At 52.2% G+C, this 16,565-nt stretch overlaps 10 protein-coding genes across 10 annotated transcripts; 4 read left to right on the top strand and 6 right to left on the bottom strand.

The window, feature by feature from the left end:
* Window positions 1-388: 388 nt before the first annotated feature.
* Window positions 389-1,276, top strand: An15g07790 (uncharacterized protein; the record flags this gene model as incomplete). Its single annotated transcript, XM_059744837.1, has 3 exons — window positions 389-648; window positions 726-922; window positions 1,074-1,276. The coding sequence occupies 3 exons, from the start codon at window positions 389-391 to the stop codon at window positions 1,274-1,276; spliced, it is 660 nt and encodes a 219-aa protein (XP_059602649.1).
* A 373-nt stretch (window positions 1,277-1,649) lies between these two features.
* Window positions 1,650-2,638, bottom strand: An15g07780 (hypothetical protein; the record flags this gene model as incomplete). Its single annotated transcript, XM_059744836.1, has 5 exons — window positions 1,650-1,721; window positions 1,802-1,938; window positions 2,009-2,040; window positions 2,341-2,458; window positions 2,500-2,638. 5 exons carry the CDS (start codon window positions 2,636-2,638, stop codon window positions 1,650-1,652), a joined length of 498 nt encoding a protein of 165 aa, XP_059602648.1.
* A 107-nt stretch (window positions 2,639-2,745) lies between these two features.
* Window positions 2,746-3,954, bottom strand: An15g07770 (uncharacterized protein; the record flags this gene model as incomplete). Its single annotated transcript, XM_059744835.1, has 4 exons — window positions 2,746-3,205; window positions 3,256-3,592; window positions 3,648-3,796; window positions 3,881-3,954. The coding sequence occupies 4 exons, from the start codon at window positions 3,952-3,954 to the stop codon at window positions 2,746-2,748; spliced, it is 1,020 nt and encodes a 339-aa protein (XP_059602647.1).
* Window positions 3,955-4,264: 310 nt separating this feature from the next.
* On the bottom strand, window positions 4,265-5,272 carry An15g07760 (uncharacterized protein; the record flags this gene model as incomplete). The annotated part of the gene is made up of 1 exon (XM_001397260.1): window positions 4,265-5,272. One exon carries the CDS (start codon window positions 5,270-5,272, stop codon window positions 4,265-4,267), a length of 1,008 nt encoding a protein of 335 aa, XP_001397297.1.
* Window positions 5,273-5,448: 176 nt separating this feature from the next.
* Window positions 5,449-6,831, bottom strand: An15g07750 (hypothetical protein; the record flags this gene model as incomplete). Its single annotated transcript, XM_059744833.1, has 6 exons — window positions 5,449-5,535; window positions 5,630-5,883; window positions 6,016-6,195; window positions 6,247-6,264; window positions 6,363-6,447; window positions 6,751-6,831. The coding sequence occupies 6 exons, from the start codon at window positions 6,829-6,831 to the stop codon at window positions 5,449-5,451; spliced, it is 705 nt and encodes a 234-aa protein (XP_059602646.1).
* Window positions 6,832-6,982: 151 nt separating this feature from the next.
* Window positions 6,983-9,517, top strand: An15g07740 (uncharacterized protein; the record flags this gene model as incomplete). The annotated part of the gene is made up of 7 exons (XM_059744832.1): window positions 6,983-7,003; window positions 7,147-7,307; window positions 7,365-7,471; window positions 7,547-7,889; window positions 7,938-8,375; window positions 8,439-8,701; window positions 8,766-9,517. 7 exons carry the CDS (start codon window positions 6,983-6,985, stop codon window positions 9,515-9,517), a joined length of 2,085 nt encoding a protein of 694 aa, XP_059602645.1.
* A 140-nt stretch (window positions 9,518-9,657) lies between these two features.
* On the bottom strand, window positions 9,658-12,057 carry An15g07730 (uncharacterized protein; the record flags this gene model as incomplete). The annotated part of the gene is made up of 7 exons (XM_001397257.3): window positions 9,658-10,025; window positions 10,082-10,259; window positions 10,312-10,637; window positions 10,694-11,234; window positions 11,283-11,642; window positions 11,696-11,878; window positions 11,938-12,057. The coding sequence occupies 7 exons, from the start codon at window positions 12,055-12,057 to the stop codon at window positions 9,658-9,660; spliced, it is 2,076 nt and encodes a 691-aa protein (XP_001397294.3).
* A 690-nt stretch (window positions 12,058-12,747) lies between these two features.
* An15g07720 (uncharacterized protein) lies at window positions 12,748-13,771 on the top strand (the record flags this gene model as incomplete). The annotated part of the gene is made up of 3 exons (XM_001397256.1): window positions 12,748-12,882; window positions 12,945-13,089; window positions 13,149-13,771. The coding sequence occupies 3 exons, from the start codon at window positions 12,748-12,750 to the stop codon at window positions 13,769-13,771; spliced, it is 903 nt and encodes a 300-aa protein (XP_001397293.1).
* Window positions 13,772-14,531: 760 nt separating this feature from the next.
* On the top strand, window positions 14,532-15,105 carry An15g07710 (uncharacterized protein; the record flags this gene model as incomplete). The annotated part of the gene is made up of 4 exons (XM_059744831.1): window positions 14,532-14,568; window positions 14,635-14,727; window positions 14,782-14,951; window positions 15,001-15,105. The coding sequence occupies 4 exons, from the start codon at window positions 14,532-14,534 to the stop codon at window positions 15,103-15,105; spliced, it is 405 nt and encodes a 134-aa protein (XP_059602644.1).
* Window positions 15,106-15,541: 436 nt separating this feature from the next.
* Window positions 15,542-16,339, bottom strand: An15g07700 (uncharacterized protein; the record flags this gene model as incomplete). The annotated part of the gene is made up of 1 exon (XM_001397254.3): window positions 15,542-16,339. The coding sequence occupies one exon, from the start codon at window positions 16,337-16,339 to the stop codon at window positions 15,542-15,544; it is 798 nt and encodes a 265-aa protein (XP_001397291.1).
* Between the last annotated feature and the right edge of the window lie 226 nt (window positions 16,340-16,565).

Raw genomic sequence — 16,565 nt, 5'->3', positions numbered from 1 at the left:
AGCACACCATGACAGATCACTGCTTCAGAGACATACATTCCGGTCATGCCCGATTGCTGTCACTCTACGTGGAAAATGTCTCGGATTACACTTTGAGGTCCCTTTTTTTTCCTCCTCCTGGGAGAGATTCAGCTCATGCTGATGATCATCTCGTATTGCTGCCTCAGTGAGCGGTCTAGACAATCGGCCTGGTCCCGATCGGTTGGGCTTCAGCTAAACGCTGCTGAGTGATTCAGTACAGAAGAGTATACGGTTTGTCGGTTTACGATCCCGTCAAAGAGACCCCTTCTCAAGGACGATGTGTATATATAGCAGGTTAATTTCCCGGTAGAAGACTTGACACTACTTCCTAGATATCCTCATCAGTAGCAATCCCAATCGTATCAACATGCGCTTCGCAATCACCGCCGCCTCGCTAAGCCTCATCTCTTCGGCTTTGGCCATCACCATCACCCAGCCCACCTCAGGCACCGAGTGGGATTTCTCCACTCCGAAGACTATCAAGTTCACCAGCGATGCGAATGATCCGTCAGTGATCAGCATCATCTTGCGAACCCAGGATGGATCCTTCCAGACCAAGCTGGCGGACAACGTAAAGACGTCCACGGGGGAATACACTACCCAGCCCAACCCTAGCATTTCCAACGGGTACGTACCCCTGGACCTTGTAGACTCACCGATATTTGAAAGGGAGAACGCTACTAACTTAGTGATTCTGATCCTAGGTCTGACTATGAAATCGAGATCATCGACTCTTCGGGCGAGCTCGCTGTGAGCCCGACTTTTACTGTCGAAAAGGGTGCTTCGACCGATGGTACTACTTCCTCCTCATCATCTTCTTCCACATCCACTACATCTTCTTCTTCCTCTTCCTCTTCCTCTTCTTCTTCCTCCACCACCACTTCCTCCTCTTCGACATCCAGTGAGACCGAATCCACCACAGTCACCCCTACGACTGCGGTGTCTTCGACATCTACCTCATTGAGCAGTCCTCTGTCTTCATCTTCAGGCAAGATGTCATTTCGTCATTGTGGCACGGCGACCTCACTGACCGAAGCTTGATTTGTCTACAGGATCGGCCACCTCTACCTCCACGTCTTCGTCGTCTTCTACGGGCACTACGCTCGCCACATCCGCGTCTTCTACCTCGAGCTCAAACAGCACTGCCACCACATCCACCGCTCAGCTATCCACCGGCGCGGCTTCGTCTACATTTAACGCTCCCCAGGGAGTCGTGGCTCTGCTTGGTGCTGCTTTGGCGCTTCTCTACGTCTGATCATCAAAATTTATCTCGGGGTCATGTATATGTTCCTTTTATTCTATGGGTAATGAGAGTTGAAACCAAAAATGTCATGTTTTCTTGGAAATTTCTCCTACTTTGTCGTAGTTTTTCGTAGTTCTGAGGCGTAGTAATTAGCGTCGACCTAGGACTCTTCGCAAACTTCTTTGACAGGATGGCGCGCTAGAGAGTGAGGAATTAGATCCCCATCGAACCCATGAGCCGCAAGCGTATGTCGATCTGGCGGGGCGCGAATTGACAACAACGGATCAACAATGGATCATCTCCACAGTTCCCAGCCGATCGAACTATTTTCTTTTCTTTTGCTGGTATGTCTATCCTGCCGCTGGTATGACCCGGTAGCCCTTGGTCAGATCTCCATCATATTCTGGTCGTTGAAAGGTTTCAAGATGAAACAGTTATTTGTGCTCTTCTTGTCTTCCTCTTGCCGGAGATATATGTCCGGGACTTTGTTGACTTTCCGGATATACTCCGAATAACCATTTCCAGGCGGCATCTTACTTTCGGGTATTGTCCTTTGTGACGTACTAACCCTTCTGATGGACACGTCACAGACAGATCGCCGCGCCAAGCAGCAGGAGATGCAGGGATGCTGACGGGGAGATCTTTGTCCAGTCGGATCTTAGGGCCAGCCCACGCTGACACAACATCATGGCGCCATAACTAGGTTGCAACTACCGGTGAGGTATTACGTGACGGTATCCATACCGGAAATATTACCAGCGAAAACCTTTACTCTCCTGAGCAGTCAAAAGCATACATAATCTAATAAGGGACGGACATATTCTGTATGCTTAGACTCTTCGTATTAACTCTATCACACACACACACACACACCATGACTAGTATTCGTGCCCCACTCCAAGCAGCGAGCCGAGAAACATTCAAGGGCAAGTCCAATACCGTGGGGGTGATACTCTGTACGATTCCGTCTTACTACTTCTTACTTCTTATCTATCAGCTCCTGCTCACCTGTATGGGTCCATCCAATCACTGCGTGAACAGTTCACAGCATTTTAACTTAGGTAAGCTTTCCGAACAGGAAGAGAACTTGCGATGCTGGAATGTGACATCTCATCTCCAATAACATGGCAATCTTCACACCGCCGGAAGTCGCGTATGCATGTCGGGCTGCACGAGATAAGGCTGTGCCCTCCCCTTGCGTAGATCGCATCCGCAGCAGTTGCTTTCTTGTTTACCTGCTGTGTAACTAGCTTTTTGAATCTCGCGAAGTGATGCAACTTCCCACGGCGAATATCTATTCATAGTCATCCTGCTTCTCGTTTGCAGCTCGTTCGTGCAGCCTCCTTCCTGTCCAAATACCAACACGCAATCCATAGTGGATTGCAAATTACAGGTGTATACCCGAAAGGTCACTTTGTATCGTCAACCTAAAGCATCTTGGTAATCATACTTTAATCGACATATCCAACATATCCAAGGAGTCATCTAGGACATGAAAGGTACCACCAGTGTGGCGAATCCCACCCGAAAGTCCAGGCCGGTCCACGCGGTATAGTATGCTTTGAGCAAGGGAGATCCCACCAGCCACACGGCGCGCCCTTCTCCCATCGGATCCTCAAGGGGCTCCGTGGGGCTGTTAAAACTGCTTGACAGTTTTCTGGCTGCCCCGGATACTCGCCTAAGTTGAGCAAATTTCGAGGGAGGGTGATACTTTGGCTATCTGTGCCGATGGTGAAGGTCAGCTCCGGAGCGACCGCATCCAGCAGAGGGCATGGAGCCCCCCACGCACCAGCTGAGTCGATCATCGTAATGAACGGCAAAATTTGCCTGTAGAGATCCTCCGTTAACTCTTTATCAGGAATCTGGAGGATCGCTGTTCCTGTACCAAGAGCAGTCAGTCCAGCAACAAACAGTGCAGGCGGACCACCCGCGATCCCCGTGCTGTAGTTGCCAGTCGTGAGAGCAGGCCGCTCGTTGATGTCGAGACCCACGAAGCCCAAGTGTAAGCCCCAGAAAGGATGCTCACATTGCGATTGAGGTCGGTCCAGATAAGATCACCAATGAATTTGGACTTATCCACTCCACCCAGGGTCAGCTCAGCCCGGTACTCTGAGCCCGGGACGAAGTAGAAGGGAAAAACAGGCTCGGGCCAGCTGTCCGCTATGATACAACGACCAGAATGTAGGAATCCCATCATCGGTAGACCGTGGAGCAACTCCCATCCCCATGATGCCTTCCATGGGTGTATCTGGGAACGCCTCTGGAAAATCGGTGCAGAAGACGATTCAACCTCTCGATGAGGTGAGTTCCCGGAGACGGATGGTGTCACTGTTAACCGTGCAATTGACTACTTCTGACTTGCGCAAAGAAACGGTCGTTGCACCAGCGCTGTTAACCCCCACGAGCTTCACATCGATTTTCCGGGAGAAGGTTCGAGATCCGGCGGGTTCAAAGAGGGCATGACTGCCACGGTCCACGCAGTACCTCATCGGTGAGACTAGGTCTGTCGATCCTATATCATACATCACCGTGCTATAGGAAGAACAGGTCCTAAGTATGGGATCCGCTGAAGTTGAAGGGAAGGCTACTGACAAATTCTGTGGCGGATAGGATTACGAGCGGACAGCCACGTCAGAAATTATGTTTTCTCCCTGTCCTGGCTGGACGACGAGACTAAGACCGTCTTCCATTCCATCTGTCCTGGAGAGGCTACAAGTACTTGGCCACCCTATAGGCCCAGCTGGCCCCTCGCGTCATCCGACATGGAGAATTAGCTACTAGAATGCTTTATGACAGAGGAACCCAAAGAAGTGCACTGTGTAATTTAAAATGGCAATAGTACACGCTAGCTAAGGAGGCGCTTCGAGTGACTATCAGCTGCCATGATGACCACTCCCAGAGTAGCCGAATAGAATTATAAAATATCCCTCACCCCACACACTCGACAATCCATCAAAGGATTCTCTATGTTTCTCTTGTCATCAAAACCACCATATCCACTTAAGCCCCCTCCCAGTTCAGAGCCACAACACGGGTGTCGTTGTACACCTTGTGCAGGAACTGGTTAGGGTTCTGCTTGCCATCCTCGATGAAGTCACCAGACCAAACCATCCAGTAAGCCCAGTTGACGTTCTCACGAGCCTGCTTATCGGGGTCCGGAATGGGGCCAACTTCTGCCATAGCCAAAACTCTCTCGTTGTTGGTAACGGTCTGGAGCTTCTTGTACTGGTCGGCCGCGACTCCGTGGTCACCAACGGCGGGATAGTGATCGATGGTGGCAATGTCGCACTTGTCGTTTCCGGGATACCAGGCCGGATCAGCAGTGTTGCAAACCCAGACCATGTTGTGGAGGTTGTGGTAGCGAGTGATGCGGTCGTAGAGGATATCCCACAGCTTCTTGAAGGGAGCAGGACCCTGGGCACCCCACCAGAACCAGCCACCCTCGGGCTCGTGGAGCGGGCGGAAGAGAATGGGCACTTTGGCCTGATCCAGACGCTTGATCTGAGCAGCGATGGCGTCGATATCACGCAGCAGAAGCTTGTAGTTAGTGCCGTTGCCATGGTCGTTGACGGCTTCAGACACGTTGAAGCAGGTGGCTTCGGTGTAGAACCCCTTGTACCACGGCTCCTTGGCGGTATCGAGTAGGCAGGTGGGAGCGTACCAATGCCACACCAGGGCATTGATTCCATTGCGGCCGGCGTGCTGGATCACATCCTCGACGGCGTGAGACTTGCCGCCGTGAGCAACAGCCGAAGGCGAGTAGTAGGTGAAGTCGCTGCCGAGAATCGCAGGGGCCACACCAATGTTCTTCTCGACCCAGTTCCAGCTGTCAATGTCCTGCTGGCCGGAGATGTAGTGCGAGCCGTACTGAAGCTGGATGTACTTCAGGAGCGCCCTGGCTTCGGGGGTGGCCGACTTGTCAATGTTGCCATAGGACAGAGTCTGGTTGGAAGCGCCCAGCGCAGCAGAGCTGAAAAGAAGAGAAAGGAGGGACAATTTGGCGAACATTTTCGAAATGTACCAAATACTGAATGAATGAATAGCGAGCGAATGACTTAGACAGTTAGTTGGATTGTTAACCGCTACAACTGGGACATGGCGTGTTCTTTATAGATTCAGACCTCGACGATCATTGTCTCTTTCAATGTTAGAAGTCTCCCAACCCACAGAGGTGGAATCATATTTTACTCATGACGATCCATGGATAACGCAACTTCTCCGCTCTGTCTTCCATCATTTCCTCCATAGCTAACTCTAGGTATCAGCTTCCCCTAAGCGCCTTCACCACCTTTTGCCAGTGGAGGATCTCCCCAAACAAAATTGACGGCACATATATTGATGTCTCAAAGCTAGAGTTCTGCTGACGCGTTTCAGCCTGGTCTTGACAGCTTCAGCTAACTGTAAACATGCAATATAGGTAGATTTGGGCGTGGCTTGCGCGAGATGGACCAGGCGTGGCTTCCATACTTGATGTGGACTGTGCCATGTGGAATAGATAGGGTCCAGGGACTGTTCGGCTTCCCGTCTCCACAAGCACGGCACCATCACATTCAGATCTCTTTCCCGGGCGGGTTTAGCATCAGTCCCGAAGTTGCGGGGATTCCCCGAGTATTCGCCGACTACATCAAGAATCGAATCAAAAGATTACGTTTCGTCCCACTCTCTCATAATATTTTCCTATTTTGGGCTAGGGAACACATTCGCTAAGGGTATGAATATTTCCAGACAGTCAGATCAGGTTCAGATACTACCTTGTTGGGCAAGGGAAACGGCCCGTTCCCAAAGGAGATGACCGAACGACTGCCTGCTTCGCCATGTTTCATGATGAGACAGGCTTCTCGGCAGTTGCAAATCCCCTATCAAGTTCACTCTCATAGAGTAATAGTTCGCATCTTGAGTACGCGTCGTGGGAGATGAGCAATTAGTCAATCCTGTTTAGACGCGGAACTAACGATGCTACGAAGCTAGGGAGGCGGACTTACCCCTACGGCTCCCTGGCCCTGAATCAGACCAGAGAAGATCAATCTAACGATTCACCGTTCACTGAATAGGCGATCTCGGCGTAGGACTCGGCATGTGTGTACGTCTAAGCATTGACCGCATATCGCCAACGTCATGACTGCATGGCCATATAGAAGGGCAAACCCGTACGTATGGCACAGCATCATACAAGGATTCTCTTCCTTCAACTCGACGTTTTCACTCCACTATCGTACGATGCGGGCGGGATGTTGTCCATGACTCGAGGTCTAGGTGGGTTTTGTGATTGCCAACAAGCACAGAGACATGTCGTCGCCAATATACTGCGGGGTCCTTCGGGTACCACTATTTCAGTCGCGTCGAATATGATTCAATCAGCTACTTCCAGAAACGACTTGATCCGTAGTATATTCCGATGATGCCCTCCAATGGGACTCCATGCTTTAGTCATCTGCGTACATATAACTAACTACTAGTTATAGAGGCAGTGTTTCCTTCATCCCGACCGAGATGCACGGAGTCGGCTGTGGCACTCGCGGGCCGTCCTTATCACGTAGACCAAGCCAATCAAATATATCCATCTGCATAACCGAATCTGCTCCGTCGCACATCCGTCTGACATCCGACTTAATAGCTCTAGAGTTGGGGAAGAATGGCCAATCAAATCTGCCGGATTAACCAACAACCCTGGACTTCCCGATTGGGATGATGACACAGAGAGTCCTCGGGCCGGTGGTAATGGCACTAAACCCAGTCCGGGTATGCTCGGCCCGCCAACGGAGATAATCAGAAGAGGGAAGAGCGAAGCCCGACCATGCTGACAGTTAATCACTCACTCACCATCTTTTGCTCTGTCTCTCCCTTGGAGGGTTGTTGACCTAATCATAGTACTTCGTAGCTAGTTACCTCTCACCTCAGCTGCTGCAGGATTGTCTCCCCGATGCTTACTCTTCGGAGAATGGGTGTCTAGCCGATCAGCATGCCACCCCAACGCGTGCCCCAATCCCCCTTCCCGCGCCATCGCAGTAAACGGATTGCCTGTAAGCAATGTCGCCAGTCAAAGGTCAGTGATGGTACTAGCTCACCTCTGGTGTTTTCCGTAGCTGACGATATGGCATAGCTTCGATGTGAGGTATCCACAGGCGGTGCTATTCCCTGCTCCCGATGTCGCCGGCTGGGCTACGACTGCCGACTCGATGCGGCGTATCAACGCGTCAACGGGCGAGAGTATACCTCACTGGCCATGAAGGCACTATTGTCTGGCATCCAATGTGCACATTCTGATACCTTATAGGCGATTAGAGGAGCTGGAGAAGGAAGTCCAGCATCTGCGCTCATCCGTCTCCACTCATCCTCCCGCTGCCGCGCCACAGTCCCTCCAAGGCATCCTTCTGACCCCCAGCGAATCGTACCATGCCGATGCCTCCTCCATCGTCGGTCAGGAATCCTCGGGGTCGCGGGTAGATCTGGTGGCTTCCCAAGTGCCATCTTTGTCAGTAGTACCTACGACTCCCGTTCATTCCTTGTCATCCCAGCCACCAAGTCAACCCTCGCCTCTACTTTCCGACACGACGTCTCCAACCTTGTCCAGGTCACTCGACTTTGTTCATCTTCATGGGCATCAAGTAAATGCTCTGTTTAATATGTAAGGTCTGTCAAATTTTGTTACCTATCCATTAGCTAATGCTGGCAGCTTCTTCACTCACTATCATCCCTACGTACCCTTGTTGGATCCAACCATCTCCCCGGATCAATACTATGCTCGGTCTGCAGTGTTATTCTGGTCCATCATCCTGCTAGCCTCTCGTCGATATACGGAAGAACCAGGCTTGTTTGTCAGTCTCACGGCTCCGGTCAAGAAGCTCATATGGGATACCATCGCCAACCCCCCGCACACCTGGCATGTCGTGCAGGCTATTATCCTAGTTTGTCTGTGGCCATTTCCCACTTCATCTCTTTCGTCCGATATTACTTCCATCCTCCTATCCACTGCGCAGACAATATCCCTCCGCATCGGGTTGCATCGCCCGGAAGCCATCCAAGATTTCTCGCGAACCAAAAGACGTTTGATGCCGGATGAGATGGCCGAAGTAGCGCGAACATGGGCGACCTGCTATATCACCGCTCAAACGTAGGTGACGTCCAGCTGTATCCATAATTTATCGTAGCCATCTAACCTAAATATCCCTAACAGAATCGTAACCATAGACGGACAAGTATGGGTCTCGTCAGACTGGATGATCGATCGGCTCTGTGACCGGGACAGCACGATGATCCCCATGTCCCTCAAGCATCAACTCCTTTTATCGCGTTTCTCGGCCCGCGTCGGTCAATTCATGTCCAGCCATTCGCAAGGGCCAACGGATCTTCCTCGTCCGGGGGAGTTCATCTCCTTGCTGGCCCTGCTAGAGCGAGAATACACTGAGCTGGCATCCAGTTTAACCAGCTACATATCTGGTCCGTCACACCCCCCCACAGACACCAGTTCACCCATGCCATCATTACTAACCCCTGCTTGCAGAAGAAAATAAAGTCCTACTCAACGGCATTGGCCTGCAACTCTACGTCTTCTACCTACTCGAGGAATCCGACTCCGACACGCGCAAACGCGGGCTCCTGCGCGCCTACAGCATAGCCATCTCCACCATAACCATCATCAACCAACTCGAAGCCCTCACCGACGCCATGGCCTACGGGCCCGTGTCCTATTTCCGCATCATCTCCATCGCAGCCATGTTCATCATGAAGTTGAGTTACTCGAATCTTGGCCCGTTTGTAGACCTAGAGACCGGTAAGCGCTCATTCAACTCCGCCATTGCTCTTACCCGCCGAACATCTATCGAGGATAACGATCTGCCGGGGCGAATGTCGAAGATTCTCACCCAGTTATGGAGTGCTCAAGTCGTTCATCGTGGGCAGCGGGACAAGCCGCCTGGTTTACGGCTGAAAACACGCTTAGCTGCCAGTTTAGTCCATGATTCCATATGGATGTGGAGGGAGCAGTTTGGTGGACAGCCCCGTAGTGGAACGAATACACCTCTCGCGAGTCGGGGATATTTCGCCGATAATAGGGCTATGGAGCAGCAGCGCGGGGGACTAAGCGCACGGGGGACAGGCTCGGCGGGTCAGGAGGCTGCTACTAGTTTTCCGGTTGGGATAGAAGATGCTTGTCCGGATGGCTTGACGCTGGAGGATGTTGTCGATGCAGAGTTGCTTGCTTTGTTGCCTTTCAGCTTGGATGGGGAAATATTCACTGCTCCTGGAGGGTGTTGACACAGCTACGTGGTGTGCCACTGCTTTCATTTACTGATTTCTGTCTATCAAAAGCAGTTCGATCATGCATAACGAATATCATAATAGTAAAGCTACGTCTTGTTTTACTGAAGACTATCTTCACGATACTAAGTAGGCTACTACCACTGCAAACCTGCATGCGGACCAGCACTCTCCCCACTTCCACGCAGCGCAAGGGACTTGGCACCCCCCAGATTCTTCGGTCTGGTCATCTGCTCGAACAGCCGGTTTCCAAATTTCTGGAAGGCCGACGCAATACCGCCATGCTGAAAGAGTTCCCGCTCCATCTGACTCAACTGGAAAGCGTATTGCTTCCCATCCACGTTGATCACCTTGGTCTTGAAGTCTATGGAAATCTCGTTGCCGTCTTGAGCCGCGTCGTAAAACTCCTCGTCGGTCAGTGTGATGCCCAAAAGACCAAGACTGGGCATGTTGCGCTGGAAGATAAATGAGTATGACTTGGCAATCACACATTGGACGCCGCAGCCTAGATTATGCCTTTGTTAACACGGAATTGACTATGAGAGGGTGGGATAGGTGTACCTAACAGCGCCATGACCGCTTGTTCGCGGGACGATCCACATCCGAATGCCTTGCCTGCCACGACGATATTGAAGCCGTCTTTCACGCGCTGCCGAAACTCGGGGTGGGTGTGCTCGAGGCAGTGCTCGCCTGCGATCTGATTGTTTGACATGCCGATGAGAAACTGGGCAGGGGCCAACTGGTACTAATTAGCTGCCGTTTCAGGCGCAAGGGTGGAGGGATCAGCATACAGCATCGGTATCAATAAAATCGCCCAGTCGCTGCACTTTGCCTGTCATGAGGTCGGACGAAGAGCTATCTGCTGTCTCTGGAGTATTTGCCTCTGTTACCTTGACGTCTGGTGAGTCAACAGTCTTTGCCTCCGCAGTCGCGGAGCCACTAGGTTCCATATAAGAGATGTGTTCTTGTGTGGAGTCTGTTGCAGACACAGAAACACCGCGGAGGGTATGCCATCTTTCGAGATCGATGGCTGCGAGGTATTCATGTGGATCTTTCAGCTTCATCTCGAAAGACGATGCCGCAACTGTGGCAGCTGATGCAAGATTTCCGATGGAGCCTTGTAGTGCCGTTAGACATGTGCCGCTATCTTCGCCAACAGGGTTAGCGACCTACCTTTGCCCATACGGTTCTCAAAGTTGCGGTTCTGGGAAGATATCCAGACTTCTCCAGGTCCAGCCTGATCAGCCGACATTCCGACACAGTAGCTGCATCCTGGAATGCCGATCTCAAATCCAGCATCCTCGTAGATCTGCGCAAGCCCAAGCTCACGGAGTCTATGAAGGATGGGCACTGAGCCCGGAACAACCTTCCTCTTTCCGTGAGAAACTGGCTTCAAGCCATTCTGGAGCCCTTGTTCCAGCACGAGAGCACCGAGAATCAGATCCTCCTCGGCAGTGGTGCAGGCACCAATAAAGCATCCATCCAGGTGCATGCCTTCCTGCTCAGTGACCGGAACGACGTCGTCAGGGTTGGGGTATTTGGCCAGGAAAGATCGCACCTCGCCAAGGTCTATTTCATGGGTTTCGGCGTACTCGGCGTCATCATCGGGTTTGAAGTAGACGCTGGCGGTTTTGTGTCGGGGCAGACGTCGCTTCTGGATGAATTCTTCTGTAATTTGATCGGGCACAAAGACACCGGTAATTCCGCCGAATTCCTATGATCGTTAGTACATTTTCGCCTTCATATGATATTATAGACAGACTGTAGTCATGTTGCTAATGGCAAACCGAGCATCGCATGAAAGATGTTTCACACCTGGGCCGGTGAACTCGACAATCCGGTCTGCGGCCACGGTGTTTCGCTTCAGTTGTTGCAGGATGTACAAGATCGTGTCCTTGCCTCCAATTCCGGGCTTGGGAGCACCGACGAGACGAATGTTGACCGATTCGGGCACTTTGAACCAGGTCTCTCCGGTGACCAATGGAAGGGTCACATCGGCTGCGCCCAACCCAATGGCCAGGCAGCCTAATGCTCCGGACGAGCAGGTGTGGGAATCGGAACCCACGACCACCATACCCGGCTGGGCTCGCTCGCGGTAGAACTCGGTATGAAGAATAGTATACTACAGTGAGTGAGTACAGGCTATGCAGTCTCGCAATTCTGCAACGGACGTACGTTCATGCCCTGATAGTCGGTCATTTTGAAGACACGCTTGGCCCTCTCACTAGCGTCAATCAATGCCTTAACTTTGGGGACCTCATTCACGCGAGGGTCCACAACATGATCTCCCGCCAGCCAGAACCGGTCATTCCGATAGATTCCAGGTTTCCCGAGACGCTCATACGTTTGTTCCATGCCCTACGAAATTTTCAGTAACCATCTGGATATGTAGCTATACGTCGAATGAGAATGCGTACCTGCCATGATGCCTCGGAAGCAATAACCCAGTCGACGTCCACCCGGATCAACTCCCCAGGCGCCACGGATCCCTTGCGACCAAGATCGTGAAGCGCAAAGATCTTCTCACTCAGCGTCATGCCACGTCGACCGGGGGGTCGGACCGCGAGCGGAACGGGCGGTGCCCTGGCGCGATCGGCTGAGTTCAAAGCTTCGAGCCACGCCGTCACCAGGAAGGTGATTTCAGCTTCCTGCTCGGGTGTCAGAGTGTCCGCTTCGGATAGACCGAGTCCTCCCATCTCCGTGGGTTGTTGGCTGATCGCGAGGACATCGGTGAGGGCATTGGCCTCCCGGGGGTGGTCCTGCGCTCGAAGTGCATCGACCACTCGCACCAGCTGGGTAAGCAGATTTCCTAGGGTCGGCAATGCGTATGCTTCGCCACGTTAGTGAATCCATCGCCGTGTGATTCTTTGGTGTTCCAGACGTACTGTCTGCCTCGGAGAGGACGACATCCCGGGTTTGCTGCAATACCAGCAGCAGCGAAGGGGCATATGGTTCGCTGGCGTCACCCATGATGAGAATGTGATGCTGAAGAGGCTTAGTGAGCGAGCTTCTCTGAGCGGGGTTTCTCAAGCAAGCTTACGACCGTGTCTTAATATATGTAGTGGGATACAGCCTTGCATCCTGCATTGCCGGACTCGGCCCGCTTGCGGCCCGGAGGATTTACAAGTGAGATATAACATCATCATATGGCTCCATCGAGCACTGCTGGCTGCAACCCCTCAATTGTGCCCGAACTACGCCCCAATTGATTCACTGCATACATTACAATGGCCACTGCTCCTGCGGTTACCAAGCTTCGCCAGCTCTTGGAGGATGAGAGCAAGATTATCGTCTGTCCGGGCGTCTACGATGGCTTTACCGCCCGAATCGCCCTGCAGGAAGGGTTCGATGCATTGTACATGGTAGGCACTACACCAATTACTGCTAGTTGGGGTTCTATCCCTCTGCTCACACTGGTTGTCAGACAGGAGCAGGCACCACGGCCTCGCGACTGGGGCAACCGGACCTGGGGGTTGTCACGCTGAACGAAATGCGAGGGAATGCTGAAATGATCGCCAACCTGGACCCGACAGTGCCGTTGATTGCTGACGCTGACACGGGCTTCGGAGGTACTGTTCCGCCACCAATGACAGAATCCAGTGGCTGACCAGGCACACACTACTACTAGGATCCCTCATGGTCCACCGCACTGTCACCGAATACATCCGCGCCGGAGTCGCCGCCCTGCACCTGGAAGACCAGCCCACCAGCAAACGCTGCGGTCACTTGCGCAACAAGCAGCTCGTCCCCGAGGACGAGTATTTGGACCGCATCCAAGCCGCCGTGAATGCTCGCGCCCGGTCCCATGGCGATATTGTTCTGATAGCTCGGACGGATGCCCTCCAGTCGCTAGGCTATGAGGCGGCCATTTCCCGACTCAAGGGAGCCATCGCCCTGGGGGCAGACGTGGCCTTCCTAGAAGGCATCACGTCGACGGACCAAGCTCGACAGGTCTGTGAAGAGCTCAAGCCCACCCCCGTTCTCTTCAATAACGTTCCTGGGGGTGTATCCCCAGATCTCTCGGTTCAGCAGGCGCAGGAGCTCGGATTCCGGCTGATCATCTTCCCTGGGTTGGCATTGGGAGCAGTCTACTCGGCGGTTCGTGGGGCGGTACAGCAGTTGAAGGAAACGGGCACGCAGGCTGTGCAACCGGGGGTAAGTCCGCGGGACTTGTTCAATGTGGTGGGATTGCAGGAGGCAGTGGCGCTGGATTTGGCATCGGGCGGGAGGTTATATGACAAGGGGGTTTGAAAGAGGGGCGATGCGTATTGCTGTATGTAGATACTAGACAAATCAAGTCAACAGAGATGTAAGGAGCCATGGACGATGACACTTCGGCAGAGCCCCAGGCACCCATCATGGACCGGGCGGTGAGGATTTGTGCCTGCCTTTCTAATCAGGCAGGCGGAGAGCCGGACTCCGTCTTAGGTGATGACTAAAATCACGTGCCTCTATCCGGATACGGGCAACTGAGTTACTAAGGGAATCAAATGAAGTTGGTAGTAATCACAGTTATTCAATTGTTTAAGATGAAAGCTTTCCTGAAGGGTAGAGTCACTCGTAATCATTGAGACTACATCTGAATGAGTGAGTTGTCTCTTCTATCAGTACTTTTGAGAGGAGTTGAAACACGGTTATTTCGTATCACGCAGTAGTTGAACTCATCATGTATATCGTTTATTTTGCACCCATGACACTCCGTATGATCAGCATAAATTCTTCAACATTACACCGGAGATATACACCGGCATTCCAGACTATACAGCAATAGTAAACAAGGAATTCACCATTTCCTCTCAGAATCAATCCAGTCAAGCCAGTATAACAACATATAATTACTGTATGCCAGCCTGTGTCACGTATTTCTACCGCATCTGATTGGCTGCTCGTGCTCGGGCTATTCGCCCTCCGAGCATCCGGAATGCCGAGAAGGACACAACATGGAGATTCATCTTTAGAGTTACTACTATTCCTTCATCCATCTCCTCAATTTATTCCAGCATCGAAAACCATGGCTGAACACCCCTCTTTTACTCTGGCTTGCCTGCGTAAGCTCACACCTCTCTAAATGCATGAATGACCAGACATAGGCTAAACAATCAATAACCCAACAGTGCCGGTGGGTGGCATCGCCGGCTACATGCGGACGCGTTCCGCCCCGTCCCTGATCGCAGGTGTCGGCCTGGGTCTTTCCTACGCCTATGCAGGTACGTAGCAATTCCATACAACTTAGAGAATATTAACTGACAACAAGCTTGCAGGCTATTTGATCAAGGAGAACAAGGACTACGGCACGGAATTGGCCCTGGGAAACAGTGTGGTCCTCCTCGTCTCCGGTGTCATGCGCTCTATCAAGACCCGCGCTAGGGCTCCGATCCCCTTGGCTCTGGGTGCGACGGGTCTGTTGGCATCTTTCTACTACCAGAAGAAGGTGCGCGAGTTTAGATTTGGTGTTTGAAAGGTATTACTGGCCCCGACAGACATCTCAAATCAGTGCTAGTAATAGCATCGAATTGTACTATATTTTGTATCCTAAATGCATTGTAAAAGTCAATTTGCCTCTGCCCCACGCAGCCAGATGTTAGTGATATATATTCGTTGTGTAAGCGGCATTATTGGATTGCTAAAGACACGGTCATAGTCATGCAGTAATGGGGTGAATGTCTGAAGCTCATATCCCCGAGTCCTGGATTACCAATGATTTGCTGTTGTTTGACATAAATCTGAACAGTCAGAACCTTAACAGACATACATAATATTTTAAAAGGCGTACGTAATATTTTATTTGCGCTAAGGGATACGATGATCCAACGTTGGTTCAATTAAATCAACTCAAGGCAAACTATAACATCAAACTAACAAGATAAAGACATTTGAACTATTGGCTTTTCAGGAGTACCAAGAGAAAACTAGCCCCGGGCCAAAAGACCAACCTCTCATTTCCATCACTCATCTCACCATTGCCGTCGAAAGCACACCCATCGGGGCATCAACAATCCCGAACCCCATACATCCAACGTCTTAGACGTACTTGACAACGACCTCGCTACTGGAGACGGAAACGGAGGTCAGCACCTCATTCTGCTCGATGTCGATGATGGTAGCATCCTCAGGGCCAACAGAGGAACCATCCTTGGTAGCGGAGCAGCTGGTGAAAGTCACGGTGCCAAAGTCGGCAAAGGGAACGAGGGAGTCATCCTCCTCGAAGTCCTCGACGATCCACTCAGCGTTGTACTCACACAGATCACCATCAACACCGCCCGTGAAGCTGTGGGTGACCGTGGTACCAGTGCTCACGTTCTCAATCGTGGCAGTACCGGTGGTGTCGCTGCTGGCATCGACGGTGACCTTGATGGTATCACCGGCCGAGATGGAGATGCCGCTGAAGTCGTAGGCGTAGTCGGGGTACCACTCGTACCAGGCATCGAAGCTCACCTCGCTGCCCTGGACACAAAAGTCCACACCGGTCTGGAGGATAGCAGTGTCACAGGTGTCACCGTCAATGCCCACCCAGGCGGAGGCACAGTACTCCTCGCGGCTCGAGCCACCGGAGGGCACGGAGGGGGTGGGCACGACGAACTCGGCGGTCACGGCAGTGTAACCAGTGCCAATGAGGACGGCACCGGCCCAGTTGGAGCTGTACTCCACATTCTTGGTGCCGTTAAGGGCGAGGACCTCGTTGGTGCCAGGCTTGAAGGGAGGGTTGCTCTGGCGGTTCGTGGAGCGCTTGGCCCGAGCAGCCTGGCGCTTGGCCGTCAGAGGAGCGGCCATAGCAGTGGTGGCCAGCAGGCCGGCGGTCAAGAGAGCAGTAGTCTTCATCTTGATGGGATGATGTTTGGAAGGTAATGAATTGAAGAGGGACTGGGAGCTGCTTGGAGTCTGAGTGGAAGATGCTTTTGATGCTGCTGGATGAGGGCTATCTGGTAGGGAATTGGACGTGGTTTTATACCATTTCAGCGTCTCCCTTCCCCCCTCCTTGAAGCTGAATTTTCTCTACATCCGCCAATCCCGATTCCTGCTCTGCCGGTGCAATATCGAGCAGATA

Source organism: Aspergillus niger, assembly GCF_000002855.4.
Source record: "Aspergillus niger supercontig An15".
In the NCBI taxonomy this organism is placed as follows: Eukaryota; Fungi; Ascomycota; class Eurotiomycetes; order Eurotiales; family Aspergillaceae; genus Aspergillus; species Aspergillus niger.
Note: the sequence above shows the minus strand (reverse complement) of the source record. Positions and strands in the feature narration are given on the sequence as shown.